The 27,839-nt window shown below is 46.9% G+C and overlaps 1 protein-coding gene across 2 annotated transcripts in view; it reads right to left on the bottom strand.

Annotated features, from left to right (window-relative positions):
- The window catches only part of DNAJB6 (DnaJ heat shock protein family (Hsp40) member B6), a 55,150-nt gene that overhangs the window by 13,472 nt on the left and 13,839 nt on the right, over positions 1 to 27,839 (bottom strand). Inside the window, exons 2-8 of one of the 2 annotated variants that reach the window (XM_027101367.1) lie at positions 24,759 to 24,850; positions 22,537 to 22,646; positions 20,571 to 20,630; positions 19,657 to 19,767; positions 9,186 to 9,317; positions 7,642 to 7,783; positions 7,101 to 7,171 (exon numbers count right to left, since the gene is read on the bottom strand). In XM_027101367.1, the coding sequence (XP_026957168.1) occupies positions 7,101 to 7,171; positions 7,642 to 7,783; positions 9,186 to 9,317; positions 19,657 to 19,767; positions 20,571 to 20,630; positions 22,537 to 22,646; positions 24,759 to 24,823 (691 nt within the window). In that variant the 5' untranslated portion in view covers positions 24,824 to 24,850. The remainder of the gene's footprint in view (positions 1 to 7,100; positions 7,172 to 7,641; positions 7,784 to 9,185; positions 9,318 to 19,656; positions 19,768 to 20,570; positions 20,631 to 22,536; positions 22,647 to 24,758; positions 24,851 to 27,839) is intronic. The other variant, XM_027101368.1, reaches the window with a different exon arrangement.

Genomic DNA, 27,839 nt, shown 5'->3' on the forward strand with positions numbered 1-27,839 from the left:
AGGAGCCCGTGCACCGCAACGGAGACCCAACGCAGCCAAAAATAAAAAAATGACCGAAGGCTGTCGTAATAAACAATAACTGAAATAAATCATCAAAAAGAATAAACGTTCTAATTTTGGTAGGGTCTTATATTCACAAAATCTTATTTTCCTAAAGACACAGTTTAATCCACATAAAAATCTCGAGTGATTCTAGCTTCTTCTCGATACTGACATCCGTTAAAGACTTACTAAAAAACCGTATTACGTAGACTAAGCGGCCATGTGCCGTGAACTCGCAGTTGTTTCATCAAAGCACTCCACCAGCGGACACCACATGACAAAGTGCAACCCGGGCCGAAAAGAAGACCCAAAGGACAAGAGAACAAGAACAAGTCCTGAACAGTTGTGTGTTGAATGAGATATAGTAGGTATTAACACTGGCAAGAAATCTGGGAGAAAGTTGGGTGTTTTTAACACATACAAACGTTCCAAGTAAATTAAAGAAGCAAACAGACATACAAGTGAAACTACATAAAAAAATATGAAAATTTTTGGGCTTCCCTGGTGGCGCAGTGGTTGAGAGTCCGCCTGCCGATGCAGGGGACACGGGTTCGTGCCCCGGTCCGGGAAGATCCCACATGCCGCGGAGCAGCTGGGCCCGTGAGCCATGGCCACTGAGCCTGCGCGTCTGGAGCCTGTGCTCCTCAACGGGAGAGGCCACAACAGTGAGAGGCCCAAGTACCACAAAAAAATTTAAAAAAATTTAAAAATGAAAATTTTTTAGTTGTGGAACATGTAGGACATTAAACAAAAGGCCACCCCAAAAAAACACACAGTATGTCAAATGAAAACATGACAACTGAAAAGGAAAATCACTTTAACAGAGCAAGCAAAGGACTCATAAAACAATGATGTAACAGGGGCCTGTGAAATCAGGGAACAACTGCAGAAAAACAGGGATGCCGCCAACAACCAAGAGGCTCCACCTCATACAGTAACCAGAAATTTAACCGGAAATTTGAAGTTTAACAACTGTTATCAGCCAGTATTGACAAGTACGTTGGTAGGCACATACTCTCTGTGGAAAGCAATTTATGGCTTCCAGCTTTAAATGCCCACATTTCTCCACCCGACTATTCAACTTCTTCTAGGCACCCGATTCAACAGAACTCCTCCTCCAAGGACACGCACGCACGCCAACACCTCAACAGTCACGGGAACAAAGGAGCGCCGACGCTCCCCAGGCTGCACGAGACTCTCAGGCCAGAGGTGCGACGGGCGCCAACAGCCCCAGGCACAGACCTCGGGCTGGGCGGCTGCCCCAGCCAGGCGCACGGGACCACAGCCGTTCCAGAAGCAGCTGGAACCCAGACCCTGCCCAGCAGGGCGGCCAGCAGCCAGCACCGGGCCTCCACAGGACCCTTCCGCCACGCTCCTCCAACACGCGAGCACGGGTCGACTGCGCACGGTCCCCTCGGGCGGCCCGCGGCACGGGGAAGCACAGGCGTCACGCGCGGAGACCGCCTCGCCTGCCCGCCTGCCCGGTCCTGGAGCCCGTGCTACCAGAGGCCTGGCGTCACCTCCAGCACGCCGGTGTGTCAGGTGAGAGCCCTCGGCCTCGGCTTGGGGCCGACAGCAGCAAGTGCAGCCCAGCTGGGTGCAGGCTCCGGGCACCTCCTCACTGCCGCTGACTGAGGGGCGGCAGAGGGGAAAATGTTCCCCCAAAGTGGAAAGACGGCAGCAGGAAAGGGTAACTCTTCCCTGGAAGCAAATGCAAACCAGAGTGAGAGGGAGGTGTAAAGCCCAGTGGATGAAGGGGCTCACCAGGAAGCTCGGGCGTCTGGCTGCCTCGCGCTGGGAGGGGCACAGCCGCGCCCCGTGGGTGGTCCCCATCTTCCCCCTTGTGCAATCACAGGGGTGTATTTATCACCTCTTTGGTAAATGCAAGATTTTTTTTAGGAGCTCCAGAAACATTTTTAATTAGGAAGAAATCCCACATCATCCCATTTTCAAGTATAAACGACTCAAAGAGGGGAAATCATTTGGCGGTATTTTTTTGGTACAACCAGAAAAGAGTGGTTTCTGAACGGGTGTCAGCTAACACTCTGAAGATGCTGGGGGTGGTCTTCACACGCTGTAGTACACGGCACATCACGCGGCAACTGGATATAAACCCACTCATACAGTTCACGCGTCTTGAATACCGTAAATGACTCCTATTCCCCGCTGGCTTCTGCCTGATGCTGGCCGTCCCAGTCAGAGCTCAGCGCCCTCAGACACCTGTGCTGGTGGCCGTCCAACCAGGTTCCCTAGTGAGTCGGCTAACATATGTATGTATGTAGGTACAGTGTGTATGACAGTAAACTGTGCAACAGTGGAACTCGGGGTGTAACAGCTTTGTCCACATTTGAAGATACTGGTACCTGACATCCTCTTAAGGAAATGCTACCTCCAGAACTTAAGCTGGCAAGTCGCTGGAATTACTGTTTCAAGAAGAAAAATATCTACATGACTTTTTAGATTTTTGGTACACACATCAAGAACTGTGTGCAAACTGGAATGTCCTGTGTACTGATCCTCAAAACCAATAAATCTCGATTATTGAAAAAGAATTAGGGGAACAAGCCTAGTATTAGTCTCTTAAGACCGTGGTCACACTGTGCCTGCCCGCTGCACCTACCTGGGGTGGAGGGATGGCCACCAGAACGTTGGGACGGCCCCCGGAAGGACCGAAGTCTGACCACTACTTCCAGGAAGGCCTTAAAGAGGCCACCTCCCCCTCCCGGCTTCACCGCCTGCAGTACTCTCAGGCACGTCCACACCCTGCCCGCAGGCTCGCGCTGCCGTCCAGCTGAGTGGAGCTCCGCAAGGGCAGGGAACTCCCCGCATCACACGCTAAGGAAATGTGGTCTTCCCTACGAGACGACGGGAGGAAGGATGCAACGCTGCTTCTGCTACAGCAGGCCCAGCTCTGGGTCCTACAGCCCTGGGACGTGCTCCAGGTAAGAAAGTCCTGTTCTCGTGATGTCCTACCGATGCCTTGAATGCCTCTGGGGACCAGGACAGGACGAGGGAAGGGGTGGGGAGAACAGCACGATGCTGCTGTGTTCTGTGTTCCTTTCAAGAAGCAAATCAATCCTACTGGGATAGAAAAGGACAAGTAATAAGCTGCTATAGTTACTAGACTGTGAAACTCCACCACCATGGACTATTCAGTGGTCCAAAGAACAAAGAAGTGTCATGAACCAAGATGCACCCCCCCCGTCCTCCCAAACCAGACCTAGTGGCTACTCGGCACTCTCGGACTGGGAGACACGGTGCTCCCAGGCTCACAGGCAGCATTCCAGGGGCACAGTGGAAATGAGTGCCATGGGATGATTTATACAACAGATACTTAGGGAATGCTTCCAGCACCACGGGCTAGGGAGAAGCAGCAAGAAAATGGGCAAAGCCTGCCCTCGTGGGGTCTGTATTCCTATGGAGGTTGGACTGCAGAAGAGGAGTCTTTGTTCCCTGAATGCTGGGGCCAGAGGGAAAAGGAGAAATAGTCATGGCTCTCCACAAAGTGCAGAACTCACCCGGGTCCAAAACCTCAGTTAATGCCTTTGTATGTAGTTTGGTAAGAACAACTTACAGAGCGCACGAAGCCAGGAGCAGAGATGCACCTAAGCAAAGGGCGAGCGCCGGGTCTTCCGACGCCCAATTCCACTGCTAGTAAACAAGACTCTCTCCAAAGTCCCAGCCAGGGCTAGTCTTTGGAAATCCATGATCACCATGATTCCTAGATTTCTGATTGACAGAGAAACAGCTGTTGTAACCTTCCCTCCTCTGACCTTTTCAAGTAGCAAGATGAAATAACTAATTTAGTCACCAAAAAAAAGAAAGAACAAAAGTTGTCTTACCCCATTTTAACCACCAGTCATACTCAGTACCAAGTCTCCATCTAATTAGAACAGAACTGCAAGGAACAGCAGATTCAGAGGTGCTGAGACAAGTCACCCGTGACCAGCTCTAAAGGCAGAAGCCTTAGACTGACTTTAAGGACGCAAGAAACGGTGACTGAGGAAGAATCTGATTATTTAAGCAGATGTTTCTAGACTTGCAGCATTAAACCACCCACTCTGAAAGTACCAATCACCTCGAAAATAACTCAAAAGGAGGCAGAATCTCGTACCTCATTAAAAAAAAAAAAAAGGCCACTGGGTCGTACAGGGCAACCTCCACTTGACCACACCATATCAAGTGCTCAAATTCACTCCACAATTCTGGGCTTGACAGCCTCCTGAAATAGTAATAATTATCCCATTACTAAACTTGCTGATGGCTAACCACTGAGAAGCAGTAGCAGAGACAATTAAATGAATTACGAATTACTGTTGGATTCTCTAAAAATAAAAATATTTTCATGTGATTATGTAGTGCTGAAAGGAGAAACCAGAGCAGTCCCTGAAGAGGCTGAGGACAGCTAGTGGGTAATCAAGCAGGAACGGTGCGGCTTTAGTAGACAACAAACAAAGTGAAAACTGACTGGAAAGATGCTGCCCACAAATAATGTCCCTGGAGCTTCCCCACATCTGTACTGAAGACTCCAGCAGGCCAGATACACAGGTTACGAGAGTAACTTCAGGGAAGTCTAAAGCTACCTCTGCAAACTTCTACAATGTGCCCTTTGTGGACCCTCAAGAGGAAGAAAGATGAGCTACCGGGGCAGGTGTGACCAGTGGTATCATCTGTATCACAAAGCAGCAGTACCTGGGCTGCTAAGAGCAAACCTGGAACCTTTGGAACCTGAACCGAAAAGGCAGGAATGAGGCAACTGGCCATCAATGAACTACATCAAAGCAACGGAGGTGCAAACCGCAGCGAACGAGAAAACAAAGCGTAAGTGAGAAAAGCACAGCACACTGCTGCCCCCTCAAGACTGTGCTCCGGGGAGCTGAACAGAAGACCTCCATCCTGAGCGACTGTTACGATAACCCCCCGAGCATGGAGGAGACGAGCGCACACATGATGTGACAGCCCCGCGGCAGGCTCTCCCAGATGGTGGGCTCCGCTGCAAAGGCATTCAGGGCTACAGGAAGACTTTCGGTTTTTTAATCGGAAAGCACAGGGACTAACAAGTGACCAGACCTGTAATGTGAATTAAATGCTCTTGTCCCAAGCCGCTCCTTACGTGGTGTCACTATCAGTGCTGCAGCAACACTCACCTAACCGTTCACAGCTGTTTCACAGCACACTGGACCCAAGGCTGCGGGAACGAACCTGACTGCTTCCAAATACTCAGCAAACAAGACCCGACAACAAGTTCTCTTTCCTATTTAATTAACATTCCTATCACCAGACGTGCAGAATAACGGCAATTTTCAAAGTGGGAATGGTGAACGTGTGACTGTGACGCTCCCCTCAAAACATGTCCCCAGAAGAGGTTCATCTTCCACCTGCGCCCTCAAGTGGAGGGACTTGCTCACAGCCGGGGCTGCACTAAACCCGACCATCCCAGCACACTCAGACGTGTAAAGCCAAGGTTCCAATAAAACGCTTCCTGGACACCAACAACTGTGGGCTGGACGAGACTTCTCTTCATTTGCCTGGTGTCCTGAGGGGGCCATCGAGCCTGTTCTACCGAATGGTTCGTTCCACCCACCAATGAGAAATATAATCTCCAAGTCAGGGAACTGGCAGCCGTTCCTGTGAGCTTCTCACTTAGTAACAGAGAAACCACCTATCCTGACAGCAACAACGAAAGCAGACTTTCTGGTACTAGGGTTTTAGTTTGTGAAAGGAGATTCTACAATGTGGTTTCCCAGCGTGTGGTGTGCCTACACCTTCTCCACAGGCTCCGTGAGCTAAGACGGCGGGGCACACGGAAGCCCCTTTCCTTGTCTTCCTGGGTCCAGCTGTCTTCCAATACTTACATTCAAGTTTGCAATGTCTTTTTTAACACCTTCTTCTAGCAGTCTCACACTGCTTAGTCCCAAAACAAACTCGAGTGGGGTAGTATAAATACAATCAAACTCTTATTTAATATTCCTCTGGCTGGAATTCCAGTTATCAATGGTTATCGTGACAGATTATACTGATTGAAAACCAAAAGAAATACCTTTACCTGTGCCCACACCTGTATTGTTCCATGACTTTACTATGCATATTATCTTTAAACGAGCTGGCATCGAACATAACCTAGAAAACTGCAACATATTCTGAAGAATGGAAAACTGGACAGCCGTTTCCTCCCTCACCAAAGAAATGTTCAATAAATTGCTAATCATTATTCAACACTGATAGGAAAATTTTCATATGCACTCCAAATACACCAAAGAACACACGTAACTGAAGTCCAGCATCGGCCTTAGTGACCGGACACAGCAGGAATGAAAGGACTCTGGCAGCCCAGGCACAAAGTCACACACACACACGCAGGAGGCCTCGCCCCACTCAGGAAAGAATGCACCAAACACATTTGCATTTATTTTCTTTTTTTTTTTAAGCAAATGACAAAGACCCAGTTTACCAGCTTAACTTTTTAAACCTAAGCTTAACACGTTACATATTTAGACAATTGTCAAAACTTACTAAGTTGCCAGCATTCATGCACAACTAGAAAACATCCTCAATTTATATTAAACCAGAAATGTATTACCATTAATTCATTAATATCTTTCACTACTAAATACTCAAAAAACTTGAAATTACTCTGTGGAAGATGCGCCCTGGCGACGTTAACTTCACAGCAGCTGACACTACTTGGCTCACGTTTCAAACACAATGGAAAAGCAGGTGCGTGCTGGTGTTAGTGTACGGAAGAGTCACGGCCACCTTGGATTACGTTTAATAAAAAAGCAAAGTGCATACAGAGATTTACAACAATTTTAAAGACAAAAAAAAATGGTCCTATCATGTGGTCCCAACAATAAACTCAAAAGTCTATGACAAGTAGGGCTCCGATGAGCTGTGTATAAATACTTTAGATTAAGTACAGTTACACTGAGAGTCGAGTTCATGTGAAATCTTCAAAAAAACGTTCCTGCCAATCCTCCCGTGGCGCGCGCCAGAGGGGACGCTCTGCTGCGCACGTGCGGCGAGCTACTTGTTATCCAAGCGCAGCAGCTGCTCCTTACCATTTATCGTCAAGGACTTCAGCTGGCCGTCTTCTTCGACTTCCACTCTCTCTTGACCATTCTCGACAATCCTGGGGGGGGAATGAGAGGCATTTTACAATCTTGTTATCAAATATGTAAACACGTATGTGAATATAAATGCATATTTTTACAGGACTTACCACAGATATACGTGCAATTACTAATTTTGTGGCTGAAGCCAACCTGCTGAGGACAGACGTTTCTTAAAATCTGACACTGAACACGGCACAGGCACTAGCAGTCAGAACGGTCCCGGTTTCACTATGAATGGTTCCATTTTACCATCCAACACACTATTACCCGTGAACATGGCTCTAAGTAAGGGTGATGTCTAATATATAACACTGAGCAAAAATTCAGAAGGAAAAGCTCTAAATCGGAGATTAAGATTCTCATGGTACCAGACAGACTTAACATACAACCCGTATGTCACACACTGGAGGGTGTGCAAAGAAAATGTGGCACCAATGAAACACCACACCTACTTGTTAGAAATATGAACTAGAGAAGATCACTGTACCTCTTTGTAGTGATTTTTCTGCCATTAACCACTTTAGTAGAAGTTGATATAGATTTGTAGTTGCCCATCCCACTGCCACCAAATGCCGTGGAAGAGAATGAAGTGAGGCCCCCATGACCTAGTGAACCAAAGGAAGTGAATCCTGTAGGAAAACAGGAAAGAAAGATTAGAGACTGGTATGTCCACTGCTGATTTAATGCACACACTTCCATCAGAGCTACAGGGCAGGAGGAACCCCCCACTTTCCAAAGGGCTCTGCTGGGCTTCCCTGCACTTCACCCTACTGAAGGGGAGCAACTTGGAGCCATGCATCTCACAGGAATGGGGCGAAGTTCCCGCCACAGATGGGCAAAGCCAACTTGCTTCTGACTTGCCCCTTGTAATTGTGACCACAGGGAATAAAAATCTGAATTATTAAAAAGCTGAAACAATTTTAGAAAGAATACCACCAAGAATTATCTGGAAAAGCACGGGTCTGCAGTTCACAGACTAATTCTCAATTACATGGTGATCGACTACGGACACTGACTTCCACAGCCACACCAAAGCAAGCCAACTTCGATGTCGAGACTGCTTGCTTGTTCAAAGAACTTACCTACCTGTCCCACTCCAAAAGGCCCCCATCACAGCACACGTTGCACACTCCCTAACAACTCTTCCTGAGGCTCCTTAAAGGTAAGGACTGCGTCCCACACACATTTCTTAAATGAAGTACTGTTTTTAACCAGCTCTATTTTACTCTCCCTCACACTTGAGCACACTACATGGCATCTAACGAAAGGATCTGCTGGATAGAAGTGCACCGACACGTGCCCTGTGTAGTCAAGTCCAGCGGCATTTGAGAAGAGCCCTCGCAGGTGCATTGTGTGGGGTGGCCTGTACGAGGAGCACAGCCAGTTCTCACCACAGAGCGTTTACACAAAAATGAGCACCAGAAACACAGCAGCTCCTCTGTTAAGAGGAACTGGGTGAGCTTCAAAGAAAAGCTAAGATTACAATTCTTCAGGTGAAACACAGGGTTGCATCAGGCCGTGTGCACATGACTGCAGCTGGCGGACGGCCTGTACATCAACAGCTGAGCTCTGTGCGGCAGCGCGAACACAAGTGACCACGCCTCACCTGGGGACTCAGCTTGGCTCTGGTCACACAGAGACCGCATTAAAGCCCCACCTCCTGACCCCATCAACCTGGACTCGCCTAAGATACTGGAATTTTTTTTAACTGTTGAGGTTAGATAAAAAAGGATTTAGTGAGATTGTCTAAGTGGGTTATTTCAGTTATTTATCTCAAAACACCTTACTCCTTTTAACCAGAAATTTCATTAAATGCTGGCCACCTTTAACAGTTAAGATCAGAAGTAGGTTTTCAAGTATAACATTCTTGGGAAGATTAGGAAAAAAATGTAGGTTACTAAGCACAGCCTTGTACACATAAAAAATACTGGCAAATCTGCTAAGCTGTTCTACCAAAAGGCATTATACACCTACTGCAAAGTGCCCGAACTAGAAGAGCACGGCACTGATGTCTGATCACACGTTTAGTACCTGTATCAAAAGAAGAAAATCCCCCTCCAAAAGAGGGAAATCCACCGAAAGTGGAGAAAAACGACCCCGTGCCTCGGTTCCGGCTTCCGCGGGGGCCCCTTCGATTCCCAAAGAAGTCCTCAAACGGGTCTTCTAAAAACAAACAAAAGTGCTTTGTGAAATCTTGATTCAATTTTGCTTTTTCACAGGAGAGCTTCAATAAGGGTTAATGCCTTATGATACACTGTTCCATTAGGAACAAAAAACTTACCAAGACATTACAACAATGTAGCGTATCTGCAGAGCAGCCAGAAGTCCATCTAACCAGCAGTTTTACTTACTTGTTTAACGCAACTAAAGCTAGAATACATCAGGGATTTACAACAAACAAACAAAAAAACACAACACTATAAATATAAAACTCAAGGCCATCAATCTGCACTACCGACTTGGACAGAGAGCTGTTTTAACATAGCTTTTTACTGAAAGTTCTGGTAGACACTGTCCCAGCTGATGCCATTTAAAAGGTTAGGATTTCACACCTAAGCAGTCGTACTGCATGGAGTCTGGGTTGCCTTCTCCAAAGTCATTCAGGAATAAAAACAAAAATGGATTTTTCTACCGTATTTACGTATAACGCAAGAGAACGCTGTAGCAGAGTGAGGCAAAATTGAACAGCCGGTGACTCTGAGCCAAGCGCTAAGGAATCCCTTTGACTTTTCTCAACAAAAATTTAGGAAGGAAAAGCTGAAGTCAAATCTGAATAAATGTTAACTGGCACACACTACATTATACTTTAATAGAAAATTACTAACGTGAATAGGCATCATATTACTACTGGAGATATCAAAATGCTCCTGAAAATAAAAATAAGATTAGCCTGGACACTTTAGGGGCTTTTTTTGGTTGTTATTATCAATCAGTGAGCACCTACTGAAAACATGAATTATACAAGCTTTTAAAAAATTCACTGAGGTTCTATGAAATTAATCAGCGCTATACTCTTTTTTCGAGGAAACAGGAATTCTTTAAGAAATGAAAACAAGGACTCCTGATGGATGAGTAAGCTAGAAATGCACACTGGGGAAAGAGAAAAGCAACCCATGACACACAAACTACAGAATCAGCACGGCATATTTTTAAGACAAGGCAAGAGTGACCAACGCAGGAAGTTAATGCATTTGAGTAGTGAAATGAAAGAAATAAAAGTAAACAGAAAAATAAACACACAGTGAGCACAAAACCAAGTAGAAACTGAGATTCGCGGCGCACTCGTGTTTACAGACAAATGCGACCTGAGCAGCGCGCCACACCCCCAGGGTAACTGGCAGCGACCTGAAAGGATGTGCGAGAGGTTACGTGCGCTGTTGCTCACAGACCCTGAGGAATGACCAAGGGCCAGGCAAGGCCAAGGCAGCTTAAGCAATACTCAGAATGGGGGCGAGGAAAGGGGTGGCAAAACGACATGGCCGCACGCGCCTAGAGCCCGTGCTCTGCAACAAGAGCAGCCCCCGCTCGCCGCAGCTACAGAAAGCCTGTGCTCAGCAACCAAGACCCAAAAATAAATAAAAAATTTTAAAAAGCAAAAAAAAAAATAAAAACCTACAAGGTCTCTCTTAAATAAGAGAGCTATGCAAAGTACACGAAAACAGGCCTGAAGAAGCAAACATTTAGAAAACCTGGTCACTGGTGGCCTGTTGAGAGACGAGAAAGAAGGAATGCTAGAGGGAGAAGGAGTGAACATGTGCACAGAGACCAGGTCCACCGCCCCAAAGGGGGCCCGAGCCCCACGCAGCACTGGGCAAGGGCCTCTGCTGTGAACAAGAAAGCTCCAGGGCCTGCTGGTCTTGCGCTTAATTCCCACGTTCCACAGTAAACGCCACTGTTTTCAAACACAACTTTAAGAAATTCATTTACCAGCTACCTTGTGAACAGGGCTTACAGTCCCATTATTACCATATTTAGAAGTGTAAGTAGAAAAATGGACCATAAACTTTATCTAGAGCTGGAGACATTCTGTAAATTTCTTCAGAGACTTCATCCTGTTCAAATAAAATACAAGCGTTCTATTTACTAAGTCACCTTTTTACCTTATTATCGTGGCCTACACACCTGCAGTGACACATTCTCTATGGATCCGAGCTACAAGATGGCAGATAATTAACATTCTTATGTTACAACCACCCACGTTAAGACACACAAGCGTAATATAACAAGTACAGTTTAAACTCACAGCGCAGTAGTTTTCTCTTTCCAGCAGTAGCCGTTAAGAAGAACCTACAGGACCAGCTTTAGATTTTCACTATCCATATATGAGTTCCTAAACGATGTGCTCTTCTGCACATGCTCTAAAGTTTTAGTTTACACTGAATCACGTTGTTTGCGTCCTTCTGCAATGTTCCTTTTATTACTGCCATAACAATTAGTTATGTTACAATTTAAGGTTCATACAGCAACTAAATCTTTAAAGGTTGTTCACAAGGCTTTTGAGACCAACTTAAACCAGTGTCCATGTGATACCACCACTGAACAAACGGTTTTAATTTGTTCACATGAAGCTAAATTAAGCCTTTCATAATTAGAAAATCACCTTCTTCAGAAGCTACTTCAAAAGATGGTTGAGTAGTATGTTGTAAGAAGGCCAGCTAGCTTTTCAATTACATTTTCTTGTACTTTTGTATTTTTATTTTTAAAATCTTTTATCTTGCATATTTTTCTATTATACAGCCTAAATATGACTTTCTACAATTCAAGTAGTCACCGTATTTTAACGTGTAATTTCAGATATTACAGTTAACCCTAAAAATGAAAAGTCTCATTTGTAACAGTCATGGTGACACCAAAAAACACATTAAAAAAAAATGTCATGATTATAGTGATGTGCTGTTAACAGGTGCCACTGTGAGATCAGGCAAATCCTTCTTAAGAGCCTCCCATCACTGGCTGCTGCTGGTTTGGGGAGTATGGACCACGAGCTTTCACGATCTTCAGCCCCCAAGCTAAATACCATTTTTAAAGACCCTTCAATCCAGCAATTCAATTCTACTTCAGGGAAATCAACTCATCAAACATGGAAATAACTTACTATACTAAAGGAGTCCAAAGCATTTATAGTGAAAACTGAAACTTACCTAATTTTCCAAAAGAGTAAATGAATGGAGAGCATGTTAAATGCAAGTATTTGAATGGTCATCAAGCTTACGCTTTAGAAAAAGGCAGAAGAGAACATACATATATATACACACACACACACACACACACATATCCCAACTATAATATCTGAAAAATGTGGACTTTCAATTGGTGGTAAGACAAAGGTTGATTCCCCCTCCCTCCTTTTAATCTCATTTATGTTTTCCAATTTCTTACGTTGAGTCTGTGTTATATTATTATTTTTGAGGTTAAAAGGGGCAAATACTGCATTTACTATAAGTTTTAATAAGACATGTCAACATAACCAAATATTCTACCAAGTACTTTTTTACTTTCACTCCCCCAGGGATACAGAACCACACAGCCAGCCAAGGTGCCTGGTGGGCAAAGGGAATATGGACCAGGTGGAAGAAGGAGGTAGTTACAAACAGCAGCTACGACCACAGGCCCTGTTACAGAAACAAGGGTTGCAAGTGCCGAGTGTATTTCCTCCTTATTTCTTTATGAATACTTTGTGCATACATGTTATTCATAAACGCTAAGCACAGCTTTATCTTCTTGCCTCTTTTACCCCCTTATCACATCACATCACATCAAATGCAGGCTTTGCATCACAGTGGGACAACAAGGAGAAAGGTAAGTTCAAGGACCTTACCTCCTATTTGGGAGAAAGGTTAGCGCATTCTCGATTACATGCAGGACAGCCATCGCGTTAGGCACGATTATCATCTTGCTATTGTCTCTATTTGGAGATCAAGCATGGTTTAAGGAGATAACGAGTGTGGGTGCCGAGTTGGGAGGGAGTGGACAGCTTCTGTGTGTCACCTTGAAGGGGCCACAGCACCAGCTATTGGGTGCGTCTCCGAGGGTGTTCTCGGGTGAGATGACCGTTCACATCAGTAGGCTGAGGAGAGCAGACTGGCCTCCCCAATGTGGGCAGGCCCCATCCCATCAGCTAAAGGGCTGAATAGACCAAAAGGCCAACCCTCCCCCCTCTCCCCCACCGAACACAAGAGAATTCTGCTGCCTGATGGCTTCTGAACCGGAACACTGACGGCACTTCTAGCCTGATGGAGTCAAACCGGGACATCAGCTCTGCAGATTTTCAAAGTGTCCATCTTCATAATCAAATGAGCCAATTCCTTACACTAAATTTCTTCAGAGAGAGAGAGAGATACACACCCTGTTGGATCTGTCTCTCTGGACAACCTACATACATTTCTAAAAGACTTCCTAAATTCTGTAACCTTGGTCATTTTAGAAGGGTCTTTAGCCAGGTCTTTATCCCGTAACAATGCTGTGCTGTGAGATACAAGTATTACAGGAAACAGGCACATGCCTACCCTATGATTTAACTCTGTCTTTTCAGTGTCTCAGGCATCCTGGATCAAACACACCTCTACAACTTGGTAAGATCCTGCTCTTCTCTCAGAAGTACTGAATGCAATCCGTGAAGGTGATATTTGCAAAACACTAAACTGATCAACACCCTAAGTAACGATGTCAAACTTACGACAAAAAGTACACTGCACTGAATGCTGTGAAAAATTAAGCGCAAAACGGGACAAATGTTTACACGCATACATACACAGAGGAAGACTTAAGGAAAAAACTAAGTGCAAAGACGTTTAAAGACACACGTTTTCTTAAATTTTACCAAAATTCAGTATCTGACAGAACAGTAACCACACCACAATGGTTGGCTGAAACCAACTCAAGGCAAATACTGAAATCCACACCAAACGCCAACAGACGCAAAGCCAAGTGCCATGATTCCGAGCACTCTTCCTCTGTCCCAACGGAAACATTTCAGTGAACACAAAACCCAAGCGAGGGAGAGGCCTGCGCTGGTGACTTAGGGCAGCAGCCGGTCCCTCCCCTACAGCCGCACACCATCAAGCTCCCAGGCACACACAAAAAACTGCACAAAAAAGGATAACACCACAAACTCGAAAAAGCATCCTGGGCATTTCAAACAAAGGAAAATCACACTGTACTAGTTTCAAAGCTCAACTACAGCAACCCTTAGGAAAGGGGAAACACTTGGAATTCAAAGGCCGAGGGGAGCAGACAGATCTCAACGTGATAATCTCCCAGCTAATCCCAACACCACAAATAAAAACCAAAACACTCCTTTCACGACAACTCCAAGTTTTAAAATGTTTTCTTCTCACATATTCAGAAGTAGAAAATAACGTATTTGAAAAGAATCTGAAACAGAAACGGGAACAAATCAGAAACACAGCCACAGCGTGATACGAGATCGGAACCCTGGGGAGGATGGGTTTGGGACACGTCTCCGGGGCTGAACCAGCATCTGGGCGGTGCCTGGCACTGAACAGTAAGCAGGTAATAAATGTATGCCAGGCGAACAGCATACTCTCAATTCTGCACGCAACTACTGTGTTACAAAATGCAATTTCTAGTTTCATCACAGGTCTCGTAGGAGTACTGTATTTTCTCATGATTACAAAAATCTGTCCAAACCAAGGATCCCAAATACACACACTGGACCCAAACCATCCTATTTCAGACGCCAGCGGAGGTCTGGGGCTCCCTAAGACTCTCTGTCCCTCACAGAAGGAGTCTGTGAGGGTCAGTGTGTGGCCCGTCTCGCCAGGGTCCCTCCTCTCTCTTGGTGCCACGCGCCCCCTCACAAACCACTAGGGAGCCACCCGCCCAGCACTCTGCCCTCGCCCTGCACCTGAGGCCGGGGGAGCACAACTCCAGGAGGAAGAGAAGGTGAGCAAGCCCTACACGGACTCGGGGAGCTCTGCCCTGGGTGGCACCGGGAGCTCCATTAAACCCTCAAAATCAACTCGTGGCAGGTGCTGGCTTCCCTGGGGGAGATGATCCAAACCTCAGGGCTGCTGCTCTTGTGGCCCAGAAAACCACCGAGCATGACCTTTTCAGGAAACCCTTTCCCCTCCCGCTGGGGATGGGCTGGGGTCTGGCTCAGAGGAACACGAGGCCCACCGGCACGGCACCCACCCTCGCCCAACTATCTTCGAACGCCTGCTGCCCGTTCCGACAGAAGTCTTCCCAAACACGGACAGAGCCACCCTCCTGTCCTCCTGGCCACAGCACCCCTCCCCCAGCGTGGGGGACCAGGGGCTTCGTAGTCGTTTTAAGTCTCGTGCAAAGTGTTTTTCTTTTAACTCCTTTAGCAGGAAACTTCACACGCTGCTGGTGTGGACCTGAAGCCTTACTCCTTGCTGCCTTTCCAATTCCACGCGTGCAGGTCCGTGCAGGTGGAGCCTGGGTGCACGGGACGGGGGCACGCTGGCCACCAGGTCTCAGGCCCACCCGGGGGGTCACCACCCGGGCCCTGCCTCTCCCAAGGGCCTCTCCCACCGCCGCAGCTGCGCTCTCCCACGTCCAGCTCCTCTCGGCGCGCCTGACTTCAAAGGCTTCCCCTCTCAAAATGTGCTGCTCCTAAACCGCAGGACAAGTCTTCACACGTTATACCGTCAACGGGGCCCCCATCCATGCGGCCTTCCTAACCCGTGACCTCATGTGGGAAGTAGGGCTTCTGCAGATGATCCAGTTACAAGCTCTCTCGGGTGGCCCTGATCCCATGTCACTAGTGTCCCTATAAAAAGGGACATTTGGACACGCAGAGGGAACACAATGTGAAGACACAGAAAGGACCATCTGAGGCCACCAGAAGCTGGAAGAGGCCTGGGGAGGGACCCAGCCAGGCGCACCCTGTCTCAGGCTCCAACCTCGGGGTCTGCTGTTCCCGCAGCTTGGACACTAGCACAGGTGCTGCCTCGGGCTGTGACACAGCTTCCCCGTGGAGGGTGGTCTGCAGGGCGTCCCAGGCCCCTGTGCGTCTCCACTCACCTCCACAACGGCCGCGGGGAGCTGCCCAAGGACCGTTAGGCACTAGCAGCAGGAAGTCTTTATTCCAGACACACTGTGGGCAGGGAGTCAGGCTGCTGCTCACCGCACAGCCCACCGGGGCAGGAGCAGGGCCTCGAGCTCGGGCCCGCGTCCTCACACCCCTCAGGCCCTCGTCCTCACACCCCTCAGGCCCCCGGGGGCCCATCCTCACTGGAGGTGACCTCCAGGCCCTTGCTGGGGAGCCCAGCCCGCCCAGCCCCACCCCACCCCACCAGGCTCCTCGTCACCTCGCTGGCTACCGCCCCCAGGGCCTCACTGGCCTCCACCACCACCTCCTCCCCAGGCTCCAGCTCCTCGCCAGCTGCCTCCGCGACCCTGGAGGAGAACAAAACGACCGGCTCACGACCCCCCATGCCTGGCTGCGCCCCTCCCTCTGCAGCCCCGCCTGCCTGTGCTGCACCCACGCCCCCTCCTCGGCCGGGTGCCCACGCAGGACCCGTGCCCACATGGATGGGACACAAGCGAAGAGAACTCACTCTCGCTCGGGAAGAGGCTTTCGGTTTCAGAGCCTGGTTTTGGCTATCCAACCAGAGGGTACGAGTCAGGAGAAAGGCCTCCCAGACAGCATTTCCTGCTAGGCCTGTAATGGTCAAAGCTTTTCTATCTTAGAACATCATTCTACCAAGTAACGGCAACCTTCAATAATAAACAAATGAAGGGATCGTCCTGATTCACATTAGTATAATCCTTGCTGATTAATTTCTTCCAATTCACACGCTCCTAAGGCTAGTTTTGTGCATGCTCTACATGCGGGAAAGTCAGCCTTGAAAGGTCGGCCTGCACCCCCACTGCAGAGCCAGTCTTCAGTGTCTTAGAAATGGTTTCCCCTCCCTCTCTGGGAAGGCGTCTGTCAAGGAGGCTTGCGTCTATCTGCAGGCCTGCAGGCCCACATCCTCTTCCCACCACATAACATTCCTTGCAGCGTGGCAGTCTGTGCAGCACCCCTCAGGCCTCAATCCTTCCCACCCGCTCTGGTTCTTCAAGTCTCCTCCCCTTTCATCTGGGGAGTCTGAAGTCAGAGTGTTTTATACTCTGATAAACGCAAAGCGACGCTCAGAATGTCTTTTAACAGGTTTTGAGCTACTCTCTTTGTTTTGGAAAACGGGAGCGGAAAAAAGTTGGTCGTGTGAAAAATTAAGATGAAAAACTAACACACCCACTATAAATGGACGTTATAACCCAGTTGATCTGGATACTGAGAAACACCCACTAAATCACTGCTAAAGCAGAAAACCCCCAACCCTACGTTCACTCGGATCTGCACTGAACATACCGCCATCGGGCCGCACTGTTACTTCATACATGCAGTAGCCGTGGCGCAGATTCTCTTCCTGTCTGTAAACTCTGAGAGCCTAAAAATGGAAGTCACCTAGAACACCTACAAGAATGGACTGGACAAGTTATCGCTGCCACACTAATCATGAGAAACATATGGGAAACGCCTAGTGCTACAACGTGAGCAACGCAGTATCTCAAACAGAGGGCCCGAGAGTCTAGAGCTACAGGAAGACTAGGTCTCTCCTAAACTGGACTCTGAATCCAATGGAAGAAATTTCCACCGTACGTCCTGCAATCTGTAACTCTTCTAAGCGAATTACATACGCACATAAAGATTTCCTTCTATACACGAATCTCAATTTAGAAGGTGTGAAGATCAGTACTCACGATGGGTGAAAACCACATGCTACTTAACTCACCCACGTCTGGTTAGCATCTCTACTTCCTCACTCTAGAAAGAGCGGCTCAAGGAAAATCATTTTCCATGAGAAAGCCTGGCCTGTCAGATTTTTCTCCCAAGGAAAACAAAACCTGGCTACTGTTCAAGCACTAAGGGCCTCTTCCCTTGAGAAGCCCTGGAAGTGATGAAGCAGCGTGTGTGAGCCGCCGCCACAGCCCTTTGGCAAGGGCAGCCTGCTCTGCCTTCTCTGCCACCCCCATCACAGCTCGAGGTGGCAGAGACCGGGCCAATTTCACCCAGCACTGCCCTGCTCCCCCAAAATAACACATCTGGAGCTCGCTAAAGGTTGTAAAGAGACACAAGGTAATTTTAAGACGGCAAAGATCATTAAAACTGTGTTTTTCTTACAGTAAGATATCTTACCAATATAAGGGAAAATTAATAAAGGACATAATTATGTTTCGTATCATATCTATAGGGAGCCTTCCCAATACATATTTCTGCTTATGGTAGCAGTAATTAATGCAAAAAATAAAGTCTTCAAAAAAGATGACAGTCTCCTCCCCCATCCCATTGGAACACTCCCCTGCTTAGCTTTTGTTGTTACATTTGTCCGTGAAAACGCTAATATACGCTACTATACATACACACCTTTCCTCCATAAGCTACTTTCTTAAAAAGTAAAGCCATACAACAGTAAAAAATAAGGAAACGCAGAAACTAACACACCGTTGTAAAGCAATTTACTCCAATAAAGATGTTAAAATAAATAAATAAGGACAGTCTCTCTGAATCCCCATCTGAAATAAACTGAAGGACTGCGCCATGTAAAAGGCCCAACACCTACCAGACACGGTAGCGCCTTACTCCTCTTCGTGCCTGCAACGGGCAGGATCCACTGGTTCCCGTGTTAGCTGCAGACAGAACTGCTGTTCTTGTCTCCCTCCTGAGGGGCTGCAAGTGGCGTTCAGTCTTCTCAACCAGGCTCCAGGCAATGAAGGGAGCAAACACAGGGTATGTCTCCCCCTCCAGGAGCCAAAGACAACAGTGGCCTCAGCAGCACACGCTGAATGAACCCTGACCTCTCGAGTCGCTCAGCACACCAGACGTTCCCGACACCAGACCCTAACATGAGCTCCCGACCCTGTGCCTCTAGTCGGGCACCAGGACCAAGAGGTGCAGCGGATGGGAAACCCTCTCCTACAATGAAACAGCAGCTAGAGCAGGACGGTCTCCTTTGGCAAAGCTATTCTCTCAAAGACGAACATCTGTGATGCCTTGCTCTAGAGGTGTCCTTTCTTTTCAAAAACTGCAAACTCAATAGTCCTAACACCACAATTAGAAAAACAAAAACACGTTTATAGATCAAATGTCTTCTGAACAATACCTGCCTCGATACTTAGTGTTTTTAACCAGACTATTACACAGCAAATTCACACAGAATTCATTGTCCGACCAGGAACAGCATTTCTGAGCCCCCAGTGTCCACATCCTTCCCACTGCAGAGGTAGTTCAGCAGAGCCAAACACAGCCAAGGAAATGAGTACATTAAAGCCTTTATTATGTAAAGACGCAAGGTGTAAAATTCAGAAAAGTGTTCTGAAGGGAGAAGGAAAAGGGGTTTAGTTAAACTCCTGCACCGCTCAGACAGCAAGTTTAAGGACAAGCTACAACTGTGATTAAACAGAACGGGTATGTCTGTCTTCGTGAGTCACGGACACATCATGTAACCAATGACGCAGATGATGAACTTACCGAAGAAGTCGAATGAAAACGGGTCCCTTCCACCAAAGAATTCCCTGAAGACATCCTCTGGGTTTCGGAATGTGAAGCCAAACTGAAACGGACCGTCGAAATGACTTCCACCTACAGAAGCAAGCACAGCTCTGTTACGGATTCCTGCTCGCAGCTGACACACAATCACTTGTCTACAGAACATTATATTTCAGTATAAATCATGATCTAAAAAAGGAAAATGTTTCATAAACCTGAGGCTCTCTCAAGGCCTACCGAGATCACAACCACCTGAGCCCAGAGCTGGGAAATGTGCTTGGACGTCAGCGTTCCTGAGCTGCACACAGCACCCGAGGGCTGTCTCACCATCTCTAAATGTGTCATCAGCACACAGTATTACACTATTTTTATTCTTTGTTGTGAAACTTCATGTAAGCCAAGCACATAAACGTTCACTCATACGTGTGTACGGTCAGTTTGGAGCGTGAATGTCTAAATGCTCACTGTGGAGCCGGCAGGACAGCAGATCACTGCAGGAACTTTTCATCAAAAATACACACGTCTAGGCCTCACCACCAGAGGCAGTTACTTTGGTGAAAGAATCTGTTTTTTTAAACCCTGAGGCTATTTTGACATACCAGGTACTGCTCTCAGGGTACAAACTCATGACGTGAGGTTTTACAGTACTTCCTATCTACAAAATGTACACCAATATACACTTCCTAGTATAACGAGATTTTTAATAGGCTTTTTCCGTGTTATCAATTTCTCCTCCCTTCCCCCATCCAGCCCACCCTCCAGGCTGCATCTGTATTGACTGAAACATGAGTGTCCAAGAGGAATAACACACTGAACCCCCATAAGACCCTTTGCCGTCAGACCATCTCCTCTTGTCACTACAAGGCCAAGAGAAAGACCAACGTGTACACACATACCTCCACCACCACCGTTTAATCCTTCTTTGCCGTATTTGTCATAGATGTCCCGTTTTTTAGCTATAAATTTAAAAAGACAAGTCAGTAAAGACCAAGTTGTTCTTTGCCCTCAAAATTCAATAAAGTGTTTCCAAAGTTGTAAACCCAAAGACCCGCTGTGGTTCTCAATTTCCACGATCAATTTTAAAGAGCTAGGCCTCCCTTACTGTAGATGAAAAGGCAAAAGAGGGAACATCTAAGTGCTTCTCTCCCTTAAAAACAACTCGAAATGTTTTTAAGTACTGTGAAGTTTAAAACATTTATTTCACTCTACTGCTCACTGCGCCCACGAATACTACATCAAAACCCCACCATAAAGTTGCAAAACGATTCCAACCCTAGACATGTACCTTCTTACTACAAAGTCCAACTGGGGGATAAGATCTGTGGCACAAAGAGGAACAGGACAGGGACTTGGTGAGGTCAGAAAGGAGACGAACTAAGTAACAGCCAGAGTAAGAGCCAACCCAAAGCCTACAGCTTGATCACCCTGGTCTAAGGCAAGAGCCCACCCAAGCCTTGATGATGGTCTACTATCCCTGGTCATCTTATCATTTGTGTTCTAGAATAAAGACAACTACGATGCAGCCCTGCTCAGACGTACAGGTTCTTTTGATACACAATGTGTGTTCCCCTAAAATCTCATGTTCTACAAAATCGTGTGGTAAAATAACAGGAGTTTATGGGGAAACAAGTGTAGAAGCAAAGCATTTACAGCCCGTTTTTGGTCATCAGAGACTTGTAAGAACAGTTACTGTCTATCTGTGAAGGTAACTCCTGGGACTGAAGGCTGAATAAGAGAACGTGAAAAATACACTCCCCCTCTCCAAAAAAAACAAAAAAGCAGCATCTTTATGGGAGTTTAAAGGTTCTCTTTCTACCAGAAATCAAGCTTGACTTTAGTCCTCCATTTTTCTAGTGTCCCTGGTCCGTGAAATCCGCAGATCTGGGAGTGCTGAATCAGCACACGAATACCAGGACAATGACAAGGACAACAAGGACAAAAGCAACTTGTGAAATAAGACGACTAGGCCTTCCTTCAAAATAAAGTGGGAGGGGCTGTTAGGACATAAGCAAGATGGTCCCGTGTCAACACGGGTGTCACCACGGGATGAGATGGTCAGCTGTCAACATGGGTGACGGTCACATGGAGCTGGTTCTAAAATCAGAACTCTCTTTTAACAGTGAACCTGGCTACATGTAGTGACACTTGGAGCAAAGGGTCCACTCCCTGTGGCCGGTGAGTCCACCTCTCATCTTTTACAGTCTCCGCCTCGACTCATACCAGGCTCTCCTGTACTGCTTCCTGGCAAGGTGGTGTCAGCAGTTCTCCAGTCTTCTCCCTATCACACGGCCCACACACAACGCTTCTCTTACCAAGAAGCCAGGGAATCTATCTGGCTGACAGCTACCTTCCGCATGACCCCTGAAACTAAGCCAGCAGATCTGACTTTCAGTTCCATTCAATACCTAAGCTCTAGACCTGGGGAGGGAAACCTACAAGCTGCGAAGCCTGAACCTCAGCTGTACGCGCGATGCCTGATTTCCTGACACGCAGGAGATCCTTTCAAGCGGAAGCCAGCACATTCACACAGGGTGTTCAGTAGGGCAACGGGGATGAGAGGTCACGACACCAACTACACAGGTGGCCTCCACCGCACCCACAGTGACCCAGACAGATTCCCGCGACCTGACCTGTCCCGTCAGTCCCCAGACCAGGGGTCAGGACTGCTTTAAAAGAGCCACCCTAGGAGAAGTCTAGAGGCCAGGGTGCCCACAGCACTCACGGCTAACCTACCAGGTGGCTGCCAGGAACAGGAATGTCAAGTGTGCACAAGAAAGACCCTTCTCATTGTCCCACAGCTCACTCAGCCACCCCTCCGTCCGCAGGCCCTGGGGAGGGCGCACCCCACGCTGGGCTACTCACCATCCGATAGCACCTCATACGCCTCGGCTACTTGTTTGAATTTTCTCTCCGCTTCTTCTTTATTCTCAGGATTTTTATCTGGATGCCACTTCAGTGCCAGTTTCCTATATCTTAAAAGGAGTAAAAGGGTCCTGATCAATCCAATGTCCAGAAAGCCAGTGGACTTTCAAACATAACTAAGCAAAAAAATGACAGCTACAAACTAGCGAGATTAACCTTAGTCTCTATTGTAACATCTCCCTTTCTGCCAGAATGAAAAAAAAAGGTTCTAAAATCGACAGCATAATACAAACCCACATCTAGAGATAAAAAAAGTTTTTAAAATGTGTGAGGACCAAAGTATGGGCAGCATGCACTCATGGTGCTAAGGCTGAGAAAATGGAGCACGTGCAGACAAAGGCCTTGCTCCCTGAGGAAGGAGCCAACGTGACTGGCCCTATCCCTATGTCCCCATCGCCTGACCAGCCCATTACTTTCGCATCAGTGGGCGAAGGTGGGCCACTGGCCACAGCACAGTGGAATATTCCAGCATCTTTCACGACTTCAGATTTGAATTCAAGATTCTCTTAAAAGATTCCATGACCAAGGTTGGTCTGCTCCATGGTTCCAATTAACATTAACAAGTACATGCTTTCCAAATAACAAAAAAAATCCTCTTTTCTAATTAGCTAAACACATTTCGGGGCGGGGGGGGCACGAGACGGGGAGAGGGCGTGCTCCTTAAAAATCTAAGACTAGAATACGAACCGAACAGTCCTTCTAACACTTGGCAAGTTATTAATGTAAGGCTGCTGTGGTTCAGTTTAATTTCAGCATTTTAATCAAAAACCTCAGCTTAACTTATTAAAATCGGATTAAAGCTGGAATCTAATGATAAAACAGTACTTTATTATTAAATCACTGTGGACCTAACCATGCAGGAGCAGACCAAAACCCCTCAAGTGCTGCTACAGACCCTACGAAAGGATGAAGAGAGAAAAAACAACCGGCTTGCACTAGCACGCTCGTGTGAAAGTGAAGAAATGTACGCGCGTCCAGAATAAGGTTCAGTTATCTACGCCTTGTGAAAGACTGCTAGATTCCTTCAGGTTCAAGGTGTAACACAGTGAGTTACGGGGCACCACGCGTGCGCCTCTGCACCCCACTGCTTTGGTCGCCCCGAGACTCCGTGCTCGGATCGTGTCTGGCACAACACAGGCATGATTTTCCATCAGTTAATGTAAGTACTGTGCACATACTACACTTATTTAAGAACAGTACAATTACCTCCAACTGTACCAAACTGTTCTTGCTTGTAACCGTGAGCGAGTGTGAGGAACCCCACAGCCCACTGGTGACACAGCTCTAAGGTACGTCCTTGGCCGCCTGGTCCCCACTGTTTCTTGGCCAAGGTCTGACACAGGGATATTCTGCAAGCACCTTCAGGTATGCCCAACAGCAGTCAACCTGCTGAATTAGTTGAGCATTTTTAAAAGAACGACCTGGTTCAAAAATCCTTCATTTCCATCTGCACACCTACTGAGTCTAGTAGTATAGACTTCATTAAGCCTTAAAAAGCTAGTTCCTACAACACAAACCGGAAACTGATTCCCTATTATTCCAGGCTTACGCATTAGTCTGGAGCTAGGCTAAAAAATCTATCAACCTTCTGCTGTACGTTAACACTGAATTAAATCGATCCCAGTTTACCTTGAGAGCTGCCCGTGACCTGAGACTTGCCTCAGATGCCTCCCGTGGGCCAGGCCCTGGTCACAAAGGTTCAGCAAGGACAGACAGTAGTGCTAGGCTCAAGCGTGAACGTGGACCAGGACAGGGTCATGCAACGGGGATCTTTAAGCAACTACACCAAGGATGTTATGGCGACAACCCTACGAGCACCAAGGCAGCTCCACTTCCAAGTCCAGCATCAAAGTTCTTTGGGCTGATTTCACATCCTCAGCAAGTTTTTGATCTGATTCCAGCAGAAATGGAATCCACTGTCCCCAGACAAAGTGACAGAGGAAACCAAGTGCCCTCTTCTCCCTGAATGACAGGTGGTAAGGTGGGCCTAGGTCTGAGGCAAAAGCTAACTTGTTAAATGCTGTCTACAATTCAAACTAGCCTGCAGCAGTCAGAGACTCACACCACCTGAAGTGCCGTTTCTAGGGGCGATATAAAGGTACACTGCAAATGACCGGCACACTAGTGCACAGACTGACGCATTCAGAAGTGCGATTACTTACGCCTTTTTAATATCCTCGGCTGAGGCATGTCTCTGCACGCCTAGAACTTCATAGTAATCCACCATGTTTTAACCGGCTGCTGGAAACGAGTCCTGCAATCAGAAATCCACGGTCAGTGACAAGACTGCCAAGGCTGGGCTCATCTTGGGGGCAGGGGCGGACAGAGCAGGGGTGAGGGGTGTCGCCTTGCCTGGGCACTAACCACCAGCCTGTTGGGCCGGGGCCTCATCTGGGAGCCGATTCCAAGGCTCACACCCTAAGACCCTTCCCGACGTAGGAAAAAACGCTCTGAAATGAGCTAAGAATAGTCTCAACTAAATAAAACCGACAGGTGACTCTGCACCAGCCTCGGGGCCCGCCGGCCACCAGCTGCCAGGCCCCTGTTGAGCAGCCCAGAGCATTGGTCCCCTCCTCACGCCCTGCACTCCTGTGCCAGGCACTGGACAAGCCTGCGGCCACCTGACAAACATGCTGTCCCTGCCCTGGGGACGCTACACAGGAACGGCAGACACCTTCCACAGCCGGGCAGCCCTTGCTACTGACCAGCCAACATCCTCCCACAGCCCCTGGCTCTGACTCAGGGCTATTCCTGTAACTGCCCCTCTGGCCTCCCATGCCCATCCGTCAGACATGAAAACAAACACACTGTGCCCCTGCTGGCAGTCCTAGTGAGAGGGCACCCAAAAAGCAGGCCTTCAGGGGACACCTGCGGTGCGTTCTCCCCATCACTACACAGCGCAGGATGACGAATCCCTGCTGCTTCCACCACCACTACGAGGATCGAGGCTCAGGGGCCACAAACTGAACACAGCCTACACATCTGCTCCCTCTTAAGATGTGAAGTCTAACGGATTTACTTCTCTACATTTGACTAAGTCACCTCATCAAGCCAGTGACCAAAAACTTACAAGAAACAGGCCTATTCCACACACGGGTACAAAGTAACTTCACCCAATAAAGCAAAGTTCTTCTATCAAGCAGCTGTGCTCAAAACTGAAGCTAGGGGACTTCCCTGGTGGCCCAGCGGGTAAGACTCCACACTCCCAATGCAGGGGGCGCGGGTTCCATCCCTGGTCGGGGAACTAGATCCTGCATGGCGCAACTGGCAGTCTGCATGCCGCAACTAGGACCTGGCACGGCCTAAATAAATAAATATTAAACAAAACCAAACAAAAAAACATTAGCGTAGTTTAAAAAAAAAACAAACTGAAGCTAGGCTTTCAATAGCCTTCCCCCAAATTCTAGGAACAGATTTTCAAATGAAATGTTCTGACTGTAAACAAATACATGAGATCACGACCTCCCTGAGGCCACTCTGCTGGGGTTAAGTAATGTCACAACTGGGAAATATCCCCATCTCAAACAGGATGCACCGTTGTATTATACTCCTACTTTTCAACACTGGGGAGCAACCCATGGTAAAAAGAATCTGTTGCATCATGACTCAGCACGTAGGTGCGCACGTCAGCCTGTGCAGCCCTCATTGGACATTTACCGAGGACTCCACATACAAGGGTCAGGAAGAACACAGAGAAAAAGGCCCCTCCATGCCAGTCCAGGGACTGCGTGCAAAAAACAACTCAAACATATCACAGGGGAATCAAAAATAGAAACCCCTCCTACTACCTCAAAATCTCTAGAAATGTTAGATAAAAACCCAACCAACACCTCTGAAGAGCCAGCTGAGCTGAAGCAGTTAAAAGTGCCAGAAACAGAGAATTAATTACACCAAGAACGGTGACCCCGAGGGGGCGGGGCTGTTGCTGTGCTTTCAGGACGAGACTTGCTTCTGTGGCACTAATGGCTGCAATGAAAATCCATAATTTAGTCTCCTCAAAAGGCTGTAACTGCAAGAAAGGGAGACGAGAAAAACTGTCCACTGAACTGCAAGGGAGAGGAAAGGGAACACCCCTGAGAATCGAAGCCTTAAGCCTTGGAACTGCAGAATGGAATCCCATTACCTTCATTAACCTGCAATGCTTCCAAGCTCCAAAACCACCAAATACTATTCCAGGGTGGGGAGGCAGAAAGAGCTGTGCTGGAGAAACAAGTATCTCTACAACCCACGTTGTGTACGTCTGACCAGTGTGGAGATTTTTCAATGCGCTATGGAGATCTAACGCCCAGCGTGGTGACTACCACCAACAATACTGTGTCATATATTCAGAGTTGCTGAGAGACTAGATCTTAAACGTTCTCACCGCAAAAAAAAAAAAAAAATGCTGATTTCATAATGTAAGAGGTGTTAGCTAACTCAGGTGGCAATCCCATTGCAAGACGTAAATGATTGAAATCAATGTCTCAAATCAATTATATCTCATTTTTTTAAATAAAAATTTTAAAATAAAATGTAACCTTATCAATGAGAGGGAGGAGTGCACAGGCATCTTTGTGAGAAAGCACAAAACAGGACTTTAAAATTTTTTAAATTTAACAAAACAGGTATAGTGGGCATAATTCTAAGTGTTTAAATTCTAAGTATTCTATAAACATTAACTCATTTAATTCAAATACTTTAGTAAAACAATAAGAAAATTAAGATCAAAGATATCCTAAAATTGAATTTGGTTTGCTTCTCCAGCTTCATCCAGATACAACTGACATACAACCTTGGGTAAGTTTAAGATGTGCATCGTGCATGTTAATTTTATTAAAATTGAATTTTTTTAAAAAACTACAAATGACCTTTGAATAACATGGGTTTGAGCTACACAAGTCCACTTGTATGCAGATTTTTTTCAATAAAGATTGGTAAATTTTTTGGAGATTTGAAACAATCTGAAAAAACTCAGAAGAACCATGAAGCCTAGAAATACTGAAAAAATTAAGAAAAAGTTAGGTAAACCACGAATGAAAAAGATACAATGTAGATACACACCAGTCCATCCTTACATAGGTATAAGGTGAGTGATATTTAATCCAAAATTAGTAACATTTTAGTTTTTGTTCTATAACTTTGCTTTCAAAGAATTACATAACCACACAGTATGTCTCTCCCTCCAGTATCAGCTTATCACAAGTGGTTTTTTAAAAATGTAACAATGTTTCCAATACTGTATTATGAATGAGTGTAATACTGTA

Source organism: Aethalodelphis obliquidens, unplaced genomic scaffold (genome assembly GCF_003676395.1).
Source record: "Aethalodelphis obliquidens isolate GAN/ISIS:26980383/991018 unplaced genomic scaffold, ASM367639v1 scaffold5, whole genome shotgun sequence".
Classification (NCBI taxonomy): Eukaryota; Metazoa; Chordata; class Mammalia; order Artiodactyla; family Delphinidae; genus Aethalodelphis; species Aethalodelphis obliquidens.